The following is a 19,546-nucleotide window of genomic DNA, read 5'->3' as shown; positions in this document are numbered from 1 at the left end:
ACCATTACGTCTACAAACAGAGGTTTGGGTTTGAACAGAAAGGTGGTCTAGGGTCTAGGCGAATGTTACGATCTGTTTTATCACGTCACGATAGTTTATGACTCCAGACGTTGGCAAAGCATCTGATAAAAGTTCTCACATTTACAGTTTTTGTCACAGCAAGTAATTATCACTCCAATATGCACACTGAGTGAATTTAGTTTTTGAACGTGCAACCAAGGTTTTATAATTTAGTGCAACATTATATATTAACATAATATGGATTCAATGTTGTGTTCTTGTAGTATCATTTATAAAGCAGATTTTTTTGGCAAAGTGAACTTTTAAGACTGAGACAGTAATTAAAGTACAAATTTATAGTGAAATGTCAACAAAGGCTGTGATTTTACTAATGTGTTTTAATTCAATAAAATCATCACATCAAGATAAAGACCATAAGTATTCTCCAAAGGTCACTCTTTTGGAGCCGAATGGATTCAGTGTAACGATTGAAGGTAAATTATTTATTAGCTGTGAATGTTTTGATTTATAAATTGGTTCAAAATTCGTATTACTTATTACAAGGTATTGTGTTTTTTAAAGCTAGTAAAGTAAAGCAATATGTACCTAAAACAATTATATTAATCAAATTTTAAGAACTTTTATTTTGAATATTTAAAAAGATGTTAGCTTATTTGTAGTTCTGATTTACCTATTTATTTATTTAGCAGAGCTCTTTATGATAGTTGGAGATCGGTGAAACTTCAATTTGAGAAATGAAACAGTACATATACATACACAAAGAAAAAAATAAAAGTCATATTATTAAAATACTTTGTTATAGTTACTGAAGTCATCCTCAGATGGTTACCAATTTTAAATGTGACATTGTTTCATTAGTCAGTTTCGGAAAGTTACAATATAATTAGGTACTTCATTCTCACACATTGTCAAACAAATAATAGTGTTATTTGTCCTCTCAAATTGCAAAAGATGATGTAAAAAATGTATTTAAAATCAATTTAGATTATGATAAGAAAAAGTATGATGATTTGGCAGGTTTGAGACATGATTATCAAGAGCGGCAAAAAAGACAAATACAAAGTGCTATCAACCTCAATGAAGTGTCTGAAGGAAAATTCGGCAGCAACAATAATACAAAAAACATTTATAACAAACCATTTACTCAAGTGAAGGAAATAAATAAGTTGATGGGAAATCAAACTGTTCTTATAAGAGGCAGACTCCACCAGAGTCGAGCTAGGGGTAAACAATGTTTTGTGATCCTTCGACAACAAGACAGAACGATTCAGTGTTTTCTCCGTGCAGATGAAGTTAGCATTAGCCGAGATATGGTCAAGTTTGTCTCATGTATCAACAGAGAATCCATAATCGATATTGTTGGACAGGTTCAAGTTACTTCTTCAGAAATTAGGTCTTGTACTGAGAAATTTATAGAAATTCTTATCAAAGAAGTTTGGGTTATAAATGAGGCGGATATTTTGCCCATACAAGTCATCGACTGCATGAACCCAGATATAAAGGAAGAAATAGGGAAGCCAAGAAAGGAGGGGTTAATTCATGTCAGTTTGGACAAGAAGTTGGACTACCGAGTGTTAGACTTGAGGACACCCACAAATCAGGCAATATTTAGAGTGGTATCAGGAGTGAGTCAAACATTCAGAGAAGTTCTGAGTAAGAAAGGCTTTATTGAGATTCACACTCCGAAAATAATCAGTGCTGCCAGTGAAGGGGGTGCCGATGTATTCAGCGTGTCTTATTTTAAAACTTCAGCTTATTTGGCTCAAAGTCCGCAGTTGTACAAACAAATGGCAATCGCTGCAGATTTCAATAAAGTATTTACAGTCGGTGCTGTGTTTCGAGCAGAACAAAGTGATACAGCCCGTCATCTTACAGAATTCGTCGGCTTGGACTTTGAAATGGCTTTTAAATACCATTACAGCGAAGTGCTGGACGTCTTAGAGGATACATTCATCGAAATGTTTGAAATCCTACAAAAGAAATACAAACATGAAATCAAGGTTATCGGGGAACGCTACAACTCTAGTCCACTAATATTTGTCAAACCCTCTCCAAGGCTCAACTATTCAGAAGGAATTTCTATGCTTAAAAATGCAGGAGACAATATTGAAGAAGGTGATGATCTCTCTGGGAAACAAGAGAAATTGTTGGGGGCTTTAGTTAAGAAAAAATATAAGACAGACTTTTTTATCCTGGATAAATTTCCTCTTTCCATACGGCCTTTCTACATCATGGCAGATCCTGAAATTCCAAGGTTATCAAATTCTTACGACGTTTTCATCAGAGGGGAAGAAGTAATGTCAGGAGGACAGAGGATCCATGATGTTAATAATCTAAAAGAATCTGCTCTACGTCATGGGGTAGACCTGGAGAAGATCAAAGCTTATGTAGAAGCGTTTCAGTATGGCTGTCCTCCTCATGCAGGAGGAGGTATTGGACTAGAGCGAACAGTGGCCTTGTACCTCGGGTTGGACAATGTGAGAAGGGCATCCATGTTTCCAAGAGACCCAAAAAGATTAACTCCGTAAAGATCTTGCAAGTGATGGTTTATTTCAAAGATGTCCCGAAAGAGTATTGATTCAATTTTATTCTGAACTGCTGTAGCCTATTAAAACAGCTATATCTTTTTTGTTAAAACTTAATGATTTTATAAGGTAAGGTAACATAGCCTAGTAAATTTCAAAAAGATTAACATAACTAAGAGAAATATTTGATTTGATTTCAGCTTTTTAGATATTATTCAAGAGTATAGTGATGTGATATTGTTTGCTATAGTAATAATAAAAATATTAATTTTGCTACCATCTCAACTGAAATAATAACAAAGTTAACAGAGTCTGTAGCAATAGCTTCATTTCATTGACAGCGATTTTACACTTGTCACTATATGTAAAGCGCGGAAAATTATCACAAGTTTCGTGTAGCCTCCTTTATTGCTGAAAAGTCAAGTCATGACATGGGTAACATGTTTGCATTTAGTTATCTTTTTCCTAAGTCTTTTTCTTTTTAGTAATAGTTATTGTTTTACCAATCATAAATATAAACAAAGTGTTAAGTTCCTAGGGACAAAAGGTTTTCAGGTTTCACTATCAGGTAATTGAACAAATTAGAATATTTTTTTTTCATTTTTCTTTTATTTTTACTTATTTTATTGCTAAAAACTTAATACTAGTATACATCTAGAGGTAATAATATTTTCTAAAACCTTGTTTCTTACTATTAACTCTTGGACTGTGCCTAAGATGTTATTTGTTTGGATTAATAGTATGGATGAATAAATATTTACACTCTAAATTGTTCTTTGTAATATTTAACTCCTGAATAGGTTTTGTTTTACCGGTATCTAAATTCTAAAATATGAGCAATAATTAGAATAACTATTTCGAAATTTCAGTGATAAACTGGAAAATTAAAGTGCCTAAATAATCCAAAACAACATTTGACCAAAACTGAAGATATGTTTCATGAAGAAAATTTTAGATCATGTTTCTTGACTATTTAAAAATATTGGTTATTATATTAATTGAAGTCAATGTGTTGGTTGTATCAGTGAAAATTAATGTGAACTTGTACAAACATGAAGTTAGCATCCAAAGAGCAAAAGGATTTGATGTAATGGTTTCAGGTAAAACAAAAACACTCTTAGAACAATACACAATTAATACACTGTTATGAAAAAAAATAATACTACACTATCATGGGATTCATTATCACAACCCTTTTTGGGTCAACTATAGGACTAAGCAGATACATAATTAAATTGCAGAGGAAAACTGCCAATAATGGAGTTAATTCAGTGTCAACAGCTATATCACTTGCTGGCTGAAGATCAACCATTATCATTCTGAAATATTTGCTAGCAACAACTGCTTTTAGGTTCAAATATAGTTTAGGAGCCTGTGAAGGAAATAGTACCTCAGGTGGAGGTGGTCGTTGTGATTAACCTCTACACAAATCAAATGCTTCTTTATATGAATTGGTTCTGAAAAACTTCAAACACATCACCTGTTTCTATTATGGTATTAAGAAAAACTACTTTTAAAATTTTGGACCAGAAATTTCAATCAATACCCTTTTTGCTTTCTAAGCGTATGACATAGTTTTTAAACTCACAGCTTGGGATCTGGTTCCTGCTGACATTTTTGATCTTGTTTACATAGAGGTACTGTAGTTAGATAAGTTAAGCGAGGGTTTGGTAAAAAAATTTAGAGTAGGTACCGGTAGTTGTTTATTTATTACAGAAGGGTTGAACAGCAAAACATTTATGGAGAAAGTTTTTTCCAAAATTTTCAAGTTTGAGTTTTGGATGGAAATAACCGTTTTGTGTCCCCCTGAACCTGGTTTTCGAAGTGATGTCTGTATGTGTGAGTGTGGATGGGCTAGAGAGAAACAGACTACACCCATGGTCTAATTTTGATGAATTTTGGTATATGGTTACTAAATCCATAGTACCGGCATAGAATAAATAAACACCATCACTTCATTATATATATATTAATTATATTAATTAATCTATGGTACCGGTATCTCCAGACATCTTTCAATTTCTTTGAAATTTTATTCAGTGGCGGCTCTAGGACCTTGTCTAGGGGGGGACTCCGGGGGGTTTGGGGGGTGTGGAGCACCCCCCAATAAAAGAGGGTGGTCCGGGGGTCCTCCCCCGGAAAAATTTTTAAAATTTTAAAGCCGTTTGGTGACTTTTTAAAGCAATTTTAACGCCTAAAACTGTGTCCAATAATAGTCCAAAAACTCCCATTTCACCTGTTGTTTGTCATGCATGAGCAAATAGACATAAGTAGAATAAAGTAAAGTATATTTTTTAAATAGTTTTTACCAATTTATTTAATAGATCAGATTTATTATCCCAATAGAACTAGGCCTATATTAAATATGAATAGATATTGCAAAACATAACAATTAATCCTCTATTGTGGTTTCTATTTCATAATTCAACTTTTTAAACCTAGTTTTAATTTGTACTGCTCAATTTCGGAATTTTGGGGGAGGGGTTTGACTCTCTAACCCCCCTCCCTGCCTACGGCCTTGTAAAACGGGACTACACTGTATTGAAAATATAACTAACAATTGATAATTTAATAGTAAAAAATCCACGGCAATAATGAGTAGATAACCAAACGGTAAGGCCTGACAATGATTGAATTGTATAATTTAAACACCCACGGCAATAACGAATAGAAAACCAAACCATGAGGGTAAGGCTTGACTAATTGTATTTTATATTAAAACATCCACGGTAATATGAGTAGAAAACCATACCATGAGGATAAGGCCTAACTTTAATTGTACTGTTTGAATGTGAAATCCATCCTCCTTTCTTTCTGCCCGGCGAAGTGATCTATTACTTTTTCGTTGAAGTTTAAAGTTGACAACAGCTTTTTTTCGATAGAACACATAGCAAGCGCACTTAGTCTGTCTTGTTTCATGGTACTCCTGGTAAACGTTTTAATTCGTTTCAAAGTAGAGAAACAACGTTCACTTTCCGAAGTAGTCATAGGTATTGTGCTTATGATTTTTAAAAGTTTGATTGACTCTGGAAGCACATCTTTGAGGTTGTTGTCATAGACAAAGTTGAGTAGTCTTAATGACCCTGTGGCCGTTGAAAAATCATCCCTATTGTAAATAACATTTAACTCCTGTTTCAATTCAGTTTTATTTAGGCTAAATAGTTCCGCAGCAGCGTGTAACTCTTTTTCGGGAAACTTGGTTTTAAACTCCCCAAACAAACTTGGCTGAAACAGTTTTGCCGCGGACAAATGATTTACAAACGTAAAACGGTCATCAATTCCCGACGTAATTATGTCACACACTTCCTTTGCGACAACGCGTTTTTGATCGTCGTATCTTCTCCGCTTTTTGCTCGATTCGGGTTCACTATCTCTCGGTTGATCTAACATGGTCGAGTTTCTTACGCGATCTACCACAGTTTTGAAATCGCCTACAAACTTAAACGCCTTGACGCAATCAATTGTTGTTTGCTGCAGTTGGTTGTACAGAATGTCACTGTGGGGCAGTATTTGATTGAAAAAGTCCAGCCAGAAAATAAAGTCTTCGTCTTTTAGAATACTTCTTAGGCCAACAGCTTTATTTATTGTGGCATAGTCATTGGTGTCATCGTCGAGTATGTAACTTAAACATTCCTCCAACTCTCTTTGATAATTAAAAATTGTGCTTACAATTCTGGATTTAAAATTCCACCGAGTACCTGAGCTTTTTGGAATACGACGTTTTACTATCTCATCGAGAACTGCAGTTCTCTTTGTTGACTGGGAAAAGAATGATGAAAACCCCTCGATATTACTGAAGAATATCTTAACCTGCTTATTTTGTGTAGCACTGCGTTCAATGATTAAGTTTAATTGATGTGCGTAACAGTGGACAAAATTTGCATTCTTATATTTAGATTTTACACGCGCTTGTACTCCCGTGTGTTGGCCACTCATTACGGAAGCCCCATCGTAGCTCTGGGCAATGACTTTATCAGGAGTTTTGTCGAGGTTTAATTGCTCTAATACTTCAAAAATTGTTTCGCTAACTGATTCTGCATCATGGCCTTTTGGTCTAATAAAAGTGATAAATCGCTCGTGAATCGTGCCATTCAGCTCGTACCTAATAACAAATACTAGTTGGGATAAAGTGGCACAGTCTGTTGTTTCGTCGGCTTCAATAGCTACATAGTCGGTTTGTGTCAATTCGTCACGAATCATTTGCAGACAAACGTAATATATTGAGTCCAATAACTCGTTCTGTATGGTTTTAGACAGACCCAAAAACACGGTTATTTGTTTGATTTATGTGCTGTTGCAATGTTACATCCAGCTCCGCCATAAGGTTAACCAAACCACGAAATATGCCAGGATTTTTTGAATTTTCGCGTTCATCATGTCCTCGTAATGCTAATTCAAACGCTCCACAAAATTTAATTGCATCAATTAGCTTACTTAGAATGTATCGATTTTTCGAAACATCTTCATTTTGTTTTTGTATTTTTAACCTATATGCATTGTCCAATTGGCATCTAATATCAACTTTACCTAAAACAGCATATTCTATTGACGCATTTATGTGCTTTTCACTTGTTTTGTGTTTTTTTACTTTTTCCAGTAGATGTTTAAGGTCTGAAATCCCGTCTACAGTCCATGCTCTATCTTGAACCCCCATGACCAAACAAGTGTAGCAGAAAAATGAATTTTTAATTGAACAGCCACATAGCCAATCGGCATGATTGTACATATGTGGCGAAAATTTTCGTGTGAAGCTATTCTTATTCTTTGAACTGTTTTGAATTTGGTTTATGTTCATGAAAGGTCTAGGAGGTCCTAATTTTTTCAAAGAAATTCTGTGGTCAATATTTTTGATCCCTTCATTGATAATCAGGCTAACTTCATTAGTGACGTTAGCCGTCGACGACAACGAAATGCCGCCGTCCATTATTATTTAGATTTAGGCCTTCAACCCACGGCAAATTTACCCGTAATAACTTATTAAGACTAATAATAAGTAACTATAACTAAAGTTGTCCGAGTCACTTTACCTATGGTTAGTTTACTTCGTTTTCGGGTTGATTAGGTTAGCCTATACTAAAACTACAGACGTAACTTATTGACTCAAAAATACCAACTAACTAACTCAATCAATTAAGTATAACTATTAATAATTTCTACTTAGCTCTTTCAATCTTCAAAAAACTACCGCTGCCTTCCTTAGGCCTCCATCACTATCACTAAACACTATTGATCACAAAACAACAGGTCGTTTGGCACTAAACTATAACTGAACTGTGGTCATGGACATGGAAAGAAGTGAGGTTAGTTTATGTTTATGGTAGTGACAGTGTGGATGATGGCTCCAGCGCTGCCAACATGGTTCTTCCTATCCTAATCGTGTGTGATGCAGAATTATCCAGTTTAGGGTGGCTGCCCTGATTTATGGATGCGCGCGCAGCTTTGGACTCTGCCCCAGAGTCCCTATTGTAAAGCATTGGAATGACGTCACGGCACCCTCAGCGCTGTTAGGTGTTTCTACCATAACACTACATGCATTGAGTTTGGGACGGAGGTTGCCGCCGTCCGCAATCCACATTATGAAAGCGACTATCGCAAAACAGTCATTACTGGATTCAAAATTTAAAACTATTTCATTTCATATTATTATCATATTGATTAAGTAGTCGTAAATAATTGTAATTTAATTTTAATTACGACATATTATTTTTTTATTACATAAATAAAAAAAATATTGATTTCTGTATTGTTGGGAGGGCGGCGTCCGAGAGTCCTTATGGGCTAGCCGCTACTGATTTTATTGTTGCTCATGCTATAACAGGTCCTTAGGCCTACATGCAACAGAGGGTGTATGTGTGTGTGAGTGTGACTGTATGTTAGGGAAGATGAAATAAATTGTGCTATTTTATAACTTGTTATGTAACAAACTGTATTGTATTTTTTGTTAATATTTTGTTGTTATTATTAGTTTTTTAGAGGTTAACTGTAAGAAAGGACCATGAGGTCCTAAGTTCGTCTCAATAAAGAAGGATTTTCATTTAATTTAAAATGATGATTTTTGGCAATTTTTTCATAAAAAGCCATAACATAACAGATAAATTGCAACACTAATGGCTCTAACAATTTGGATTTCAATTTAGTATGTTATGGTCTTTTAAGTAGGTAACTAAAAATAAGATGGTACAACCCCCACAGTTCAAAAGTTGTCACAATCTTTGTGATTTTACCCATAAAAATCATATTTACTACCACCGCTTACCCATTATGAGGATTGTTGACAAGCTAATGGGAGAAAGTATGTGTCAGTTTGCTGATTATTTTATCTAGGGAGTTTTGTTAAGCTGGGTTTTCCTAGACGCGGAAGAGGAGCGCGGAAAAGAGAATAACATGGCATTCCGCTCCGCTTCTAGGAAAACAGTAACATTAAATTACCTAAGACAAAAAGAGGAGTCCGCTTTCCGCGTTCCTCTCTCCATGCTCCTCTTCCCCGTTTGGGAAGACTCGGCTTTAGATGGGCCTGATCGTCTCTCCAGCTGTGAGTAAAGTTTTGGTTTTCATTACTATTTTTAGTAATTTCTCTTACCAGGATTAATCAAGAAAATTCAACAGTCATCATGTTATGGTAAACTTCACTCCAACAAGGATGAATTGTTTTTTTTTTCTCTTTGTAATTAGGTGAGAGATCACCCTACACCTAAAATAAAGCCATAAAACAAGGGCGTAGCCAGGGGCAGGGGGCTGCTGAAGCTGCTCCAGCACCCGTCGAAATTCTCATAAAATTAAGTTTTTAACAATAATTAACTTAGGCTTTTTTAACCTGCTCTTACCCTTTGGTCTTAAATTCTCCTATGGTCCGTAATGAATTGAGATAAGAGATTTTAAATGCTCAACTCGCTTTAAAACCCACATTTTTGCTCTAAAATTCACACAATTTTTCCGGACCCCCCGTGGGTTGCCACTAACCCGTGAATGTCCGCACCCCCCAATAGGAAATCCTGGCTACGCCCTTGCCATGAGGGCAATTGGTAAAACTCTTAAGGCATCCTCTTTCTTCTTCTTTGGCTTACAGTTATTTGCAATAACGCATCAAGCGCATAATAAATATGGCAATTTTGGAAAACATGTTGCTAGCTCGATCCATGTACCGTTAGATATCGTACGATGTGACGTCATATGGCCTGATCGAATAAACTAACCCCATTGGTTGTTTCCATCACACCACCTTCCGTTCCCACTGCTACCTCGATCACCCAACCAACACTCTCTGTACAACAGTCATCGTCCTACCTTACCGGCTCCCGCACACCAATGCGGTTTTTCTTAACATAAAATGTGTTAATTATTTCGAGTACCCGATCCTCCTTCGCTCGCATCCAGGTTCGGATGCGACACATGTAAAACAATTTTATGTCTGCAACAAGATTGTAGCTACGAAGAAGACAAACATGAACTGACACTAGGCAGAGCAGATCTATGAGCCATTCGTGTAACACTAAAAGATTTGAAAAAAATAGTCTGGTGATCTGATGAGTGATGAGTCAATTACTATAGAGGGTAATCCATAGAGGGTCACACCCTGATATTTTACTTCTGCAAATAAATACTAAGGTACAGAATTATCAATTTATAATACAGAAGTTATTTATTTGCCCCCTTGGCTCATAAAAATCATCCAATAGAACGACTAAAAAAGTGGTTTTCGAAGTTATGTCTGTGTGCGTGTGTGTGGATGGGTAGAGAGAAACAGACTATACAGGTCCAATTTTGATGAATTTTGGTATATGGTTACTAATCCATAGTACCGGCATAGAATAAATAAACACCATCACTTCATTATATATATATATATATTACTTATATTACTTCATCAATGGTACCGGTATCTCCAGACATTTTTCAATTTCTCATGAAATTATTTAACCAACAATTATCACGCTAATTGTGGGGGAACTTCCTCTTAAAAACCTTGAATTTTGTGAACGGACTATCCTATACTCCAAAAGCTGGTGAAAAGACAAAATGTTATTTTCGTTGAGGATTTTAAATTTTGTTGTTGGGGTATTTGGTATGGGGATTTGGTTTCGGATCGGTACAATCATTTTGATGCACGTACAATTTTAACCCGAATGTGAATTTCTGAGCTATGAATAAGGTAATGATAATGAAGTTAGTTTGTTATTTATAACATTAACTACTAACAATAATTATTTTTATAGATGCACGAGACATTAGGCAGCTTCATATGTTTTGGAACTTTCGTAAACCTTACAACCGCTCGAATCCATACTCTACAACAGATTTCACAAATGTGTCTTTCAATGAGAACTTTGACCGAACCATCACAGTTTCTGATACAGAGACTCATTTGAGGTATGTAGAGCTTCGGCTTGATGTTATTTTTGTTTTTTTTCATCAATCCCTTGGCAAATTAAGAAACTTTCCACTTTTAAAAAAATTATTAAAATATTCAGATTCATAAGTTATTATTAGTAGCCTATGTTTTAGAGTTGATGTTTATTAGGATGCCAAGAAATGTTTAAGGCTCTAATACAGCAGGTTGCAAGATCTATGAAATTTTTAGATTTTGGTGCAAGTATTCAGTTTTTACTTAACTAAGAATAACACTAACATAGTCAAGCCCGCGGTTGCGGTATGGGCCCAAGAGGTAGTTGAGCCCCACATCGATATTGATTTGAATTATAAAATAAAAATATGCATTTTACGAGTTGCACGCGCATCTGCAATATAACAACGATAAGGCTCGTTATATGTTTTTACTTCACTGCAGTGAGCCTGAAACCCTTCTGCATGTTCTTGGCTCTTGTCCCTTTGGTGCCTTACTGCGTAATACAAGACTGTAAGATCAATGATCGCAGAAGAATACGGAAAAAAGGCTGGCAAGTAGAAGAAGAAATACATTGTATTGAAGATGGTAGATCAAACAGAAGATTGGAAATTTTAATATATGACACAAAATCTAAAAGTGGAATTATAATTGATCCAAGTGTAAGGTTTGAAATATCAAAAATCAACCGTTAGAAGTAGAAAAGAAAATAATTTTATTTCATTCCTGATAACTCTTTACAGTAATTCTTATTTTTCAGCACTAAGTTCTCAGCCAGATAAAAACTATAAACCAATCTCTTTCAGGATTATCTTCTTAATTAAAAGCCAAACCATCAAAAAGCTTATAAATTTTCTCAGAATTTCTTCATGGCAGAACTGATGTTTTTGTAACTCCAATATGTAGTACTGGTAATTGCAAATATTCTTATTTCAGAGTCGGGGACAGCATTTTCTACTGGCTTCTGTTGATAACCAGGGAGTGGGAACGTATAACTCTGCACAAGCAGAACTTCTGGGTCAGGTTTGATCAAGACACGTGGATGACTGTTGCCGAACCGTTTGCAGAAACATACTACAGAGACTTTGAGGATGTCTATTCCAAAGATGAATTTTAGTTTAGAATTGCTCGTTTTTAAACATTTGAACATAAAACATTGGAAAAAACTTCAAAATTAAGTAGTCTAAGAAAACTTTTTAAATATAGCCAGTGAACTAAATAACCAATAAACAACTAACTGTTTCCTTGTATTTTATTATTCATCCTTATAAAATAGAACATTCTAATATAATCCACTAAACCTCCAAGAATACTTAGAATTAAGCCAATAAACCAAAGATATAGGTCAATTTTTTTTTTTAACTCTAGGGCTCTGCCACACTGTCTTACAAAATTATTCCTATGAATACACTTCTCCTTTCACACTACTGTATTCAGTTTTGGTTTGTAACTGTAGGTAAAAATTTTTTAGCAGTGCAAAGAAGCGAGCAAGAGAGCTTTTACACTACAAACCGGACGATTGCCACGCCGTGGATCAGTGGCGCATGTAGATAAATGCAAGCTTTACTGCACGGTTTTAATCAAGTTTATGGTTATTGTGATTTTGCAAACCCATTATCTTGCCATTGGGTCAGAAAGCGTGTTATGGAAGAAACATAGCCACAACGTAAAATCATACTATTTTCAACCAGACGGTGGAAACCGTAAAGTGTAAAAAGAGCGTTAGGGTTTTATCTTAGTCAAAACCAGCTGTGTGTAAATTTTTTTGTTGGGGTTTTATTTACATTAAGAAGCACAATAAAAATTAAAGATACAACCCAAAAATAGTTGACCGAATTTTAAATAAGAAGAAAAACCCCCGGACCACAAAAAATAGACACAACAAATATGTCACAGTCACCTATTTCTAAAAAGCTCATTTATCTAGCATTTTGTCATTTCTGAATTTAATTAAGGTATTGGTATCCATAGGTGATTAAGGTTGAAAATATCAAAATTTTGTTTTTGTATCGATTGTTATACCTTATTTAACATAGAACAGGTCAGTATCGGTTAAAATATCGAATCGAAAATGTAAAAGGTCAAAATAAATAATTTTCTTAGCTCCTGCACAGTCTGAGAAAAGGTACCTCTTGTCGCTCAATGTTATTTCAACCACAAGAGGTCCCATTTCTAATATTCACTTTATAAACAGACTTTAGTCCAAAAAATGCATTGTCCTGCATTCTAGTGGAAATTAAGAGAACTACAACAAAGTTCAGTTTACGGAGAACAAAATATCTCACAAATTTTGCGGTACCTTTTTTATGTTATGGAGAAATAACATAGGGCCGACAAGAGATCCCTTTTCTGAAATTGTGATTTTTACGACATGCTTCAATAAAACAATTATTTAAATTAAGACAAAAATTGGTATTGCCTCCAAAGAGGATATGCTTTCTTCTGATACCAAAATCGTTCCTTAAATTAAAAAAAATGTTTTATGCGTATTTGAAATTTTCAGTCTTTTCTCAACTCAAAATCGAAAAATTCCTGATAAGAGGTCCCTTTACACATATATATATATATATTTTAACAGTCTGATTGAAAGATAATAGTTCGTAATATATAGTCATAGGACAAAATGTTTCAGGTGGAACTTATAGTAAACTAGCTGTAACCCGCGGGCTTTGCCCCGTTTAACTTCTTAATTTTCAAGATTATCTAGTTCGCATGGCTCAATTGTTCGCTACGCTCACTCACCTTTAGGCTGGAGCTCGTTCGCTACGCTCACTCACCTTTAGGTTGGAGCTCGTTCGCTGCGCTCACTTGCCTTCAGGTTAGCTCGTTCGCTACGCTAACTCGCCTCCAGGTTGAAGTTCGTTCGCTACGCTCACTCACCTTTTGGTTGCAAATTAGCTGTTGTCATAAATGTAAAAGAAATAATAGTGCTGCACCCTGTTGGTAATCCTTGTAACTTTAATGCTATTGAACATCATAGAACAGAACCAACTTGTTAAGTTGAAACAGCTGTTAAGATTCAATAATTCCATTTCTCATAAGGTTAACATGGGAAACTCCAGAGCCACTGGGGCAGAGCCCGAAAGGATTTTTGAAATAAGAATATACCTATATGTTAATCGGGAATGTGAGCCATCATCATGCCAAATTTCAGCCCAATCCGACCAGTATTTTTTGCGTTCACTTGTCACAAACATACATCCATACATCCATACATCCATCCATCCAAACTTTCTCATTTATAATATTAGTAGGATGATTTTATGTTTAAAATGTTATCATCTTCTGTACACTCTTCTTTCGATCCTGTATTACGGTTTTTTAAGTAAGGGCCGTTTTTGAATATAAACATTGACTTTATAAAGTCAGTGGTATAAATCATTAGTTCATTATGATGAATTGTACAGGGTGCGGCAAAAAAACCGAACCACTTTCTGCAACATGTCGTCTGAGGGTGGTGGGAGTAGGCTCGTTGGAAAGCCTATACAATGCCATTTTTTTTAGTCATAGAGCATGGTCGTATGAGCTACGTGCGGTTGTTATCGAGTTGTTTTTAAAGTAATGATTTAGTCATTGCAACTCAGCGGCAGTTCCGTGCTTTTATTCAATTAGGTCGACATAGAGAGGTTCCGTTGTTATTATCTGAATGGATGATTACCAAATTATAGATTATTATTCTAATCCATAGGGATGAAAATTAACCTCAAAATTTGTGTAACTGAGCGGTCAGACATGTTCAAGGCAGTCGCTTTTTTCGGGCTGGCCTACGAGGACGGTTTTCCACAGCAGCACAAACTCTATCGAATGTTTGTTGTCTAGCGTCCGATCTAACTTTGGAAGGCCTGTCAGCTTCTTTTTCAACACAGAAGCCGTTGTCCTAAAGTAAGTAACCCACCGCATTATTGTGCTACGCAACGGAACTTCTCCTTGTCGCTGTCGCTTTAATTGAAAGAATGCATGAAACTGCCGCTGAGTAGTAATGAATGAATTCACTATTTTATAAAAACGACTCCATAACAACCGCACTAGCTCAGGCGACCACTGCTCTATGACTACAAAAAATGGCATTGTGTAGGCTTTCCAACGAGCCTACTTCCACCACTCTCGGACAAGCTGTCGCTGAACAGTGCTCTGCAGAAAATTAATCGGTTTTTTTGCCGCACCCTGTAGTATGGTTAATGGTTAAGGGTGCGCTCTACCTCAGCTCAGAAATCTCAGCTTGGGCTTCAGTAGCTATGTTGCACCATTGGACAGTGCCGCGAGAAGCGCTTGCGGAGTTTTCCAAGATTACTGTTTTCGAATTAACCAATAATGATAGCTAAACGGCTTATAGTGGTACAAATACCAATCTATAGTTCTGCGTTTTTCAAATATTCAAATTAAGTTTTTTCAATAAGTTAGGGCTAGTTAAAAAGACCTTTTTTATTGTCCTACAAATCAAGTTTATAAGGTGTGTATTAAAAATAAATGAAATAATGAAACGCAGAACTATAGAAAATTTCATCCTCTTTAATATGAGACCTTAACTTTGATTCTACCTTCAATGTAGCAGGTGAAAACAGTAATCTTGCAAACCCTTGCATTCGGTTGCGCGTCAGGGGTACCTTATCATGGTAGAACGCACCCTTAATTTTTTAGTGTCGTGTTCATGTCCGGTGACACTGATTTGCTAGTGTTGAACAAATTTTGTTTCTATTATTTTAGGGTTAATTTCTTGATCCTTTACTGTTTAGTTATATAAATATGGGACGAGTTATTGTTCATGATAAGATCATGATAGAAATAACAATAAGAAATTGAAAACAAAACAAGACCTCTACAGTGCACCAGACAGAACTAACAATAAAATTGGCTTCAGCTTCAGTTCCACAAGGATGAGAAATCTACTAAGGGAGTACAGTATGATTTTTTTATGCTGGAATCAGACAGTTTGTTGTAAATAAGGCAAAATTAAAACACACATATAAAAACAATTTAATTTTTATTCTTTAATTAAATGCTGTGTACTATAAATTTTTACAGAAATTTACACAGGTAGGCATTCTAGATATTTTTAACAGTTTTTATACCTTTGATAGATAAAAAAAAAGGTCACTAAGGTTTTCCGTTGGGGAGTCGTAGGTTAGGCAAGCTCGACCATAATAGTAATGTTACAGAAAATACAGTGAATTTGTCTCTCACAATGGAAGACAAACATATGATACACTACCTACTTATATATACATTATTCTACATGTTTATGTACATTTAATAAGTTTACGATTTCATTATATGAAATAATACAATGAATGCAAAATGGTGAAAAGGTCTCATTAGAATACTTACACTTCCACGATTATTGTTGGTCAAACAAAAACCCTAAGCAATTACAGTAACTTTTGCCAATTAAGTTAATTGATTGAATTAACAATGGCAAGCAAAAGTTTTCTGGAGTAGTAATAAAAACATAAATAACACAACTACTAATGTTAATTGAGGGTTATCATAATATTGGTACAAAACTAAAACCAACGAATGGTTTTTATATTCCAAGAAAAAACTCAAAGCAAACTTTACGGGTAAAATTGAAACCTACTAATCACTAAAAAACTGAATTATTAGGGCAGTAAATAAAACAAAATAACTTTTACAAAAAAACCAAACTTTGAACCTAAGTTCAGGTAACTCTTAGTATTTACACAAAAGAAAAATTCTATAAGGGGGAAAATACTATTCACAGAGGCACTAAACATTTTTTGTTACAAATATGGAATCAAATCTGTGTGAAAATGCAAAGGCTGATCTCATGAAATCAACAATTATCAAATTTCTCTGTGTCTTAAATATGTCCAAAAAAGGAGTCTGTTCATGGAAAGTAAGCAAAAGGTTAATCTTTAAAAAATGGCAATTAAATCACAAAGTAGTATTTTGTACTAATCTGCATTGGGAACCACTACCTATGTTATTATTTGGTATTATAATGGTTATTATACAGTTGAGGTGGGTTGAAACAGAAAGTAATAGCGATTTTTAAATTAATCAATCCTTGTTTTAATTCATCAACAACTGTTAATTTATTGGTTTGAAAACAGTATCTTACTTTAAAAATTCCAAATACCTTCACAAAAAAAGTTATAAACATGGCATTGTAGGTTTGCAAATATATCTGAATTGGCAATAACTTTATTCAAGTTGAAATTAAATAGAATTTTAGTTAAATGCAATACTTTGTAAAAAAGATTGTTACAAATGTAGTTTATATCTAACCATAAATTCAAAAGATATTAAATAAATAGTAACACTGAAGAGCTATGTTGGGAAGCCAAGAACGACTATTAAGGTATTATTTAGACACAATAAAAGTATGTCACAAATTTGCTCAGTCTAATATATATGAGCAAACAGGTCAAACATAATTAAATCAAGTAAATGTTTTTGTTTTTCTTTTAGTTCAAATCTCACAGCCATAATTATGTAAAAAATAAATCGTAAAGAGTTAAACAAGTAAAACTATATTTATAGTGGCAAAAATTAAGTTGTAAGGAACGGTTTATACATAAAAAGCTATGCGAGGAAAAATTAAGTTATTTTATTTTTATTCCAGTTCTATTTTATGTATGAATTCAAACTAGAAGCTAACACCCACCTAATTGTCAATTGAAGGCACTTATAAAAAATATTCAAAGCATATTCAGTTTTTATCTACTCACAGTATCTAATAAGTATTATGCCTTTGTCTAGTTGATTAGCATGTTAAAATTTTTAAATTAAGGACAAAAAATACCAAACATCAAAGTGGCCTGCCCAATTATTTGAATAAAAGTAAAAATTTTAATTTGCCTATATTATTATTTTCTTGTTAATGAACCACCCAGTTTCCACAGGAAAAATTATCGATTCAAAAATTGTTTTGTCTCTTAGAATAAGAAAAAAATATCAGGCAATTTTACCTGTAATATGGCCATTATTTTGATAAATTTTTCCACATGCCAAACAAATTGAAAATATTGATGCAAAAGTAATTAACTAGTTTCTCAAAATATATTAACTCCATCTTCCTACAACCAATGTAAATATGAATGAATATGTACAATTCTTCATTCACAAAATCTCACAGTTTGATGAAACGCTGACAAAAGTGGATTTATTTTTCTAGAATCATCTCCAGTTACTCCAATTTATCGTTATATATATTTACAATATGACAGACAAAACAAAAATTAACTTAATAAGGAAGGATATAGTATTTGAAAAACATAGCATTTTGGTTAAGAAAACAAACACAAATGCTTCAGTTTTCATGATTTAAACAAGCGAGTTCAGTAATAAAATCAACAACAAAGTCCACACCCTTTAAGTGTTATGATGAAAACAATAACAATCAATATTTACATCTTAACAAAAAGCAAAAACAACATGGAATACACACAAAATAGATGGACACAAACAATTTTATTGACTCCATCGATATTTCTTAGGCAACAATTAATTAATAGTATAAAACCTATAATCAGTCTGTTGGTTGCACCTAGTAATTTATAAATAAATATTCAAAATTACAAAATTAACAGACACTCTAAATACAGTTAGTAAAAATACTACACAATGAATCCCGAATGACAAAAACAGAGGCAGAGTTAATCATTGATAAATGAAATTCCATAAAACTGGGTTCTACGATTTCAGACTTAAACCGACGTAGTTTAGCTACTGGTAGGTAATCGCAATAACTAAAATTTATGTACAATAGAAAAATCTAAAAACACTAATAATTTAAATAAGCGTCCGCGACTAGGTAAAACGGCTCAAACTAAACAAATCACAGACACCACGTTCCTCGCTTATTTACAGACATGACTATAAGTGCACTTTCCTTGCCGGGACATCGCGACTACATGTAGGGTAAACCAAACACTACAGTTACTAAATGTTCAATCCTGGCTGACGATACTAAGTACTCGACCCTGGATGACTACACCCTCCCCAAACCTACAACAGAAAACACAATATAAATTGTAACTTCCTTGACGTGTCTGAGTAGGCTCAGAATCGCACAATTATGTTTGTTCAAGTGGAGAAAGTAGAACTATGAATGGCTTCTCTAGTATTTTGGATACTCTAGTAATCGTTGTTGATAATACATACAAAATTGTGTGTCGTGTGCAACATGTTTCGGCTCCAAATATGAGTCATCTTCAGACTGCAATGGACGTCCAAAATAAGTTAAAGACCGCCAAATTAAAAAAAATAAAACAGCACACATACACGCACTCTAACAACACAGTAATACTTAACGTTAACTTAAAATCTGCTGATTTGACAAGACGCTAGTTTGACCTGACGGAAGTTGAGCCTAACACTAAAATTTTGACTTGAAACTCACTGCTTAACAACACTATATGGATTATCATTAAGCAGGTATGTACCATTTGAATATTTATTGCTATTCCGGAGGCTATAACACCGTTATAATTTTTGTATTTATTAAAAACCCTTTTTATCAGTCAATGAGACTCATGATTTAGCTTTACCTGCAATAATCCCTCATACAACACAATTCTACCATCACCAACAATAAATCTTCAAACAAACAGAATGGTCATTACTCAATAGTGTAGTGTGGACTAAACTAAGGTGTATTCAAAACCGACTATTGACAGCTAAAAGGAACACATCACTA

At 34.4% G+C, this 19,546-nt stretch overlaps 3 protein-coding genes across 5 annotated transcripts in view; 2 read left to right on the top strand and 1 right to left on the bottom strand.

The window, feature by feature from the left end:
- On the top strand, positions 1-2,826 carry LOC129003159 (aspartate--tRNA ligase, cytoplasmic-like). The gene is made up of 2 exons (XM_054431416.1): positions 1-494; positions 1,039-2,826. Exons 1-2 carry the CDS (start codon positions 365-367, stop codon positions 2,547-2,549), a joined length of 1,641 nt encoding a protein of 546 aa, XP_054287391.1. The 5' UTR covers positions 1-364; the 3' UTR covers positions 2,550-2,826.
- A 181-nt stretch (positions 2,827-3,007) lies between these two features.
- Positions 3,008-12,131, top strand: LOC129003160 (uncharacterized). 2 transcript variants are annotated; one of them, XM_054431418.1, is made up of 3 exons: positions 3,008-3,114; positions 10,760-10,913; positions 11,824-12,131. In XM_054431418.1, exons 2-3 carry the CDS (start codon positions 10,786-10,788, stop codon positions 12,002-12,004), a joined length of 309 nt encoding a protein of 102 aa, XP_054287393.1. In that variant the 5' UTR covers positions 3,008-3,114; positions 10,760-10,785; the 3' UTR covers positions 12,005-12,131. The 2 variants fall into 2 exon arrangements, with proteins under 2 accessions (XP_054287393.1, XP_054287392.1); XM_054431417.1 differs by lacking the exon at positions 3,008-3,114 and adding an exon at positions 3,362-3,646.
- Positions 12,132-15,851: 3,720 nt separating this feature from the next.
- LOC129002389 (ubiquitin carboxyl-terminal hydrolase 10) overlaps positions 15,852-19,546 on the bottom strand; it is a 28,266-nt gene continuing 24,571 nt past the window's right edge. For both annotated transcript variants that reach the window (XM_054430141.1, XM_054430142.1), the window contains one exon: positions 15,852-18,855. The gene's annotated coding sequence lies outside the window, so the exon portion shown is untranslated. The remainder of the gene's footprint in view (positions 18,856-19,546) is intronic.

The sequence above is a fragment of the Macrosteles quadrilineatus genome, unplaced genomic scaffold (genome assembly GCF_028750875.1).
Source record: "Macrosteles quadrilineatus isolate MER2022 unplaced genomic scaffold, UCM_ALF_1.0 Scaffold_9__3_contigs__length_116548681, whole genome shotgun sequence".
Taxonomy (NCBI): domain Eukaryota; kingdom Metazoa; phylum Arthropoda; class Insecta; order Hemiptera; family Cicadellidae; genus Macrosteles; species Macrosteles quadrilineatus.
This window is presented reverse-complemented; position numbering and strand designations above follow the sequence as displayed.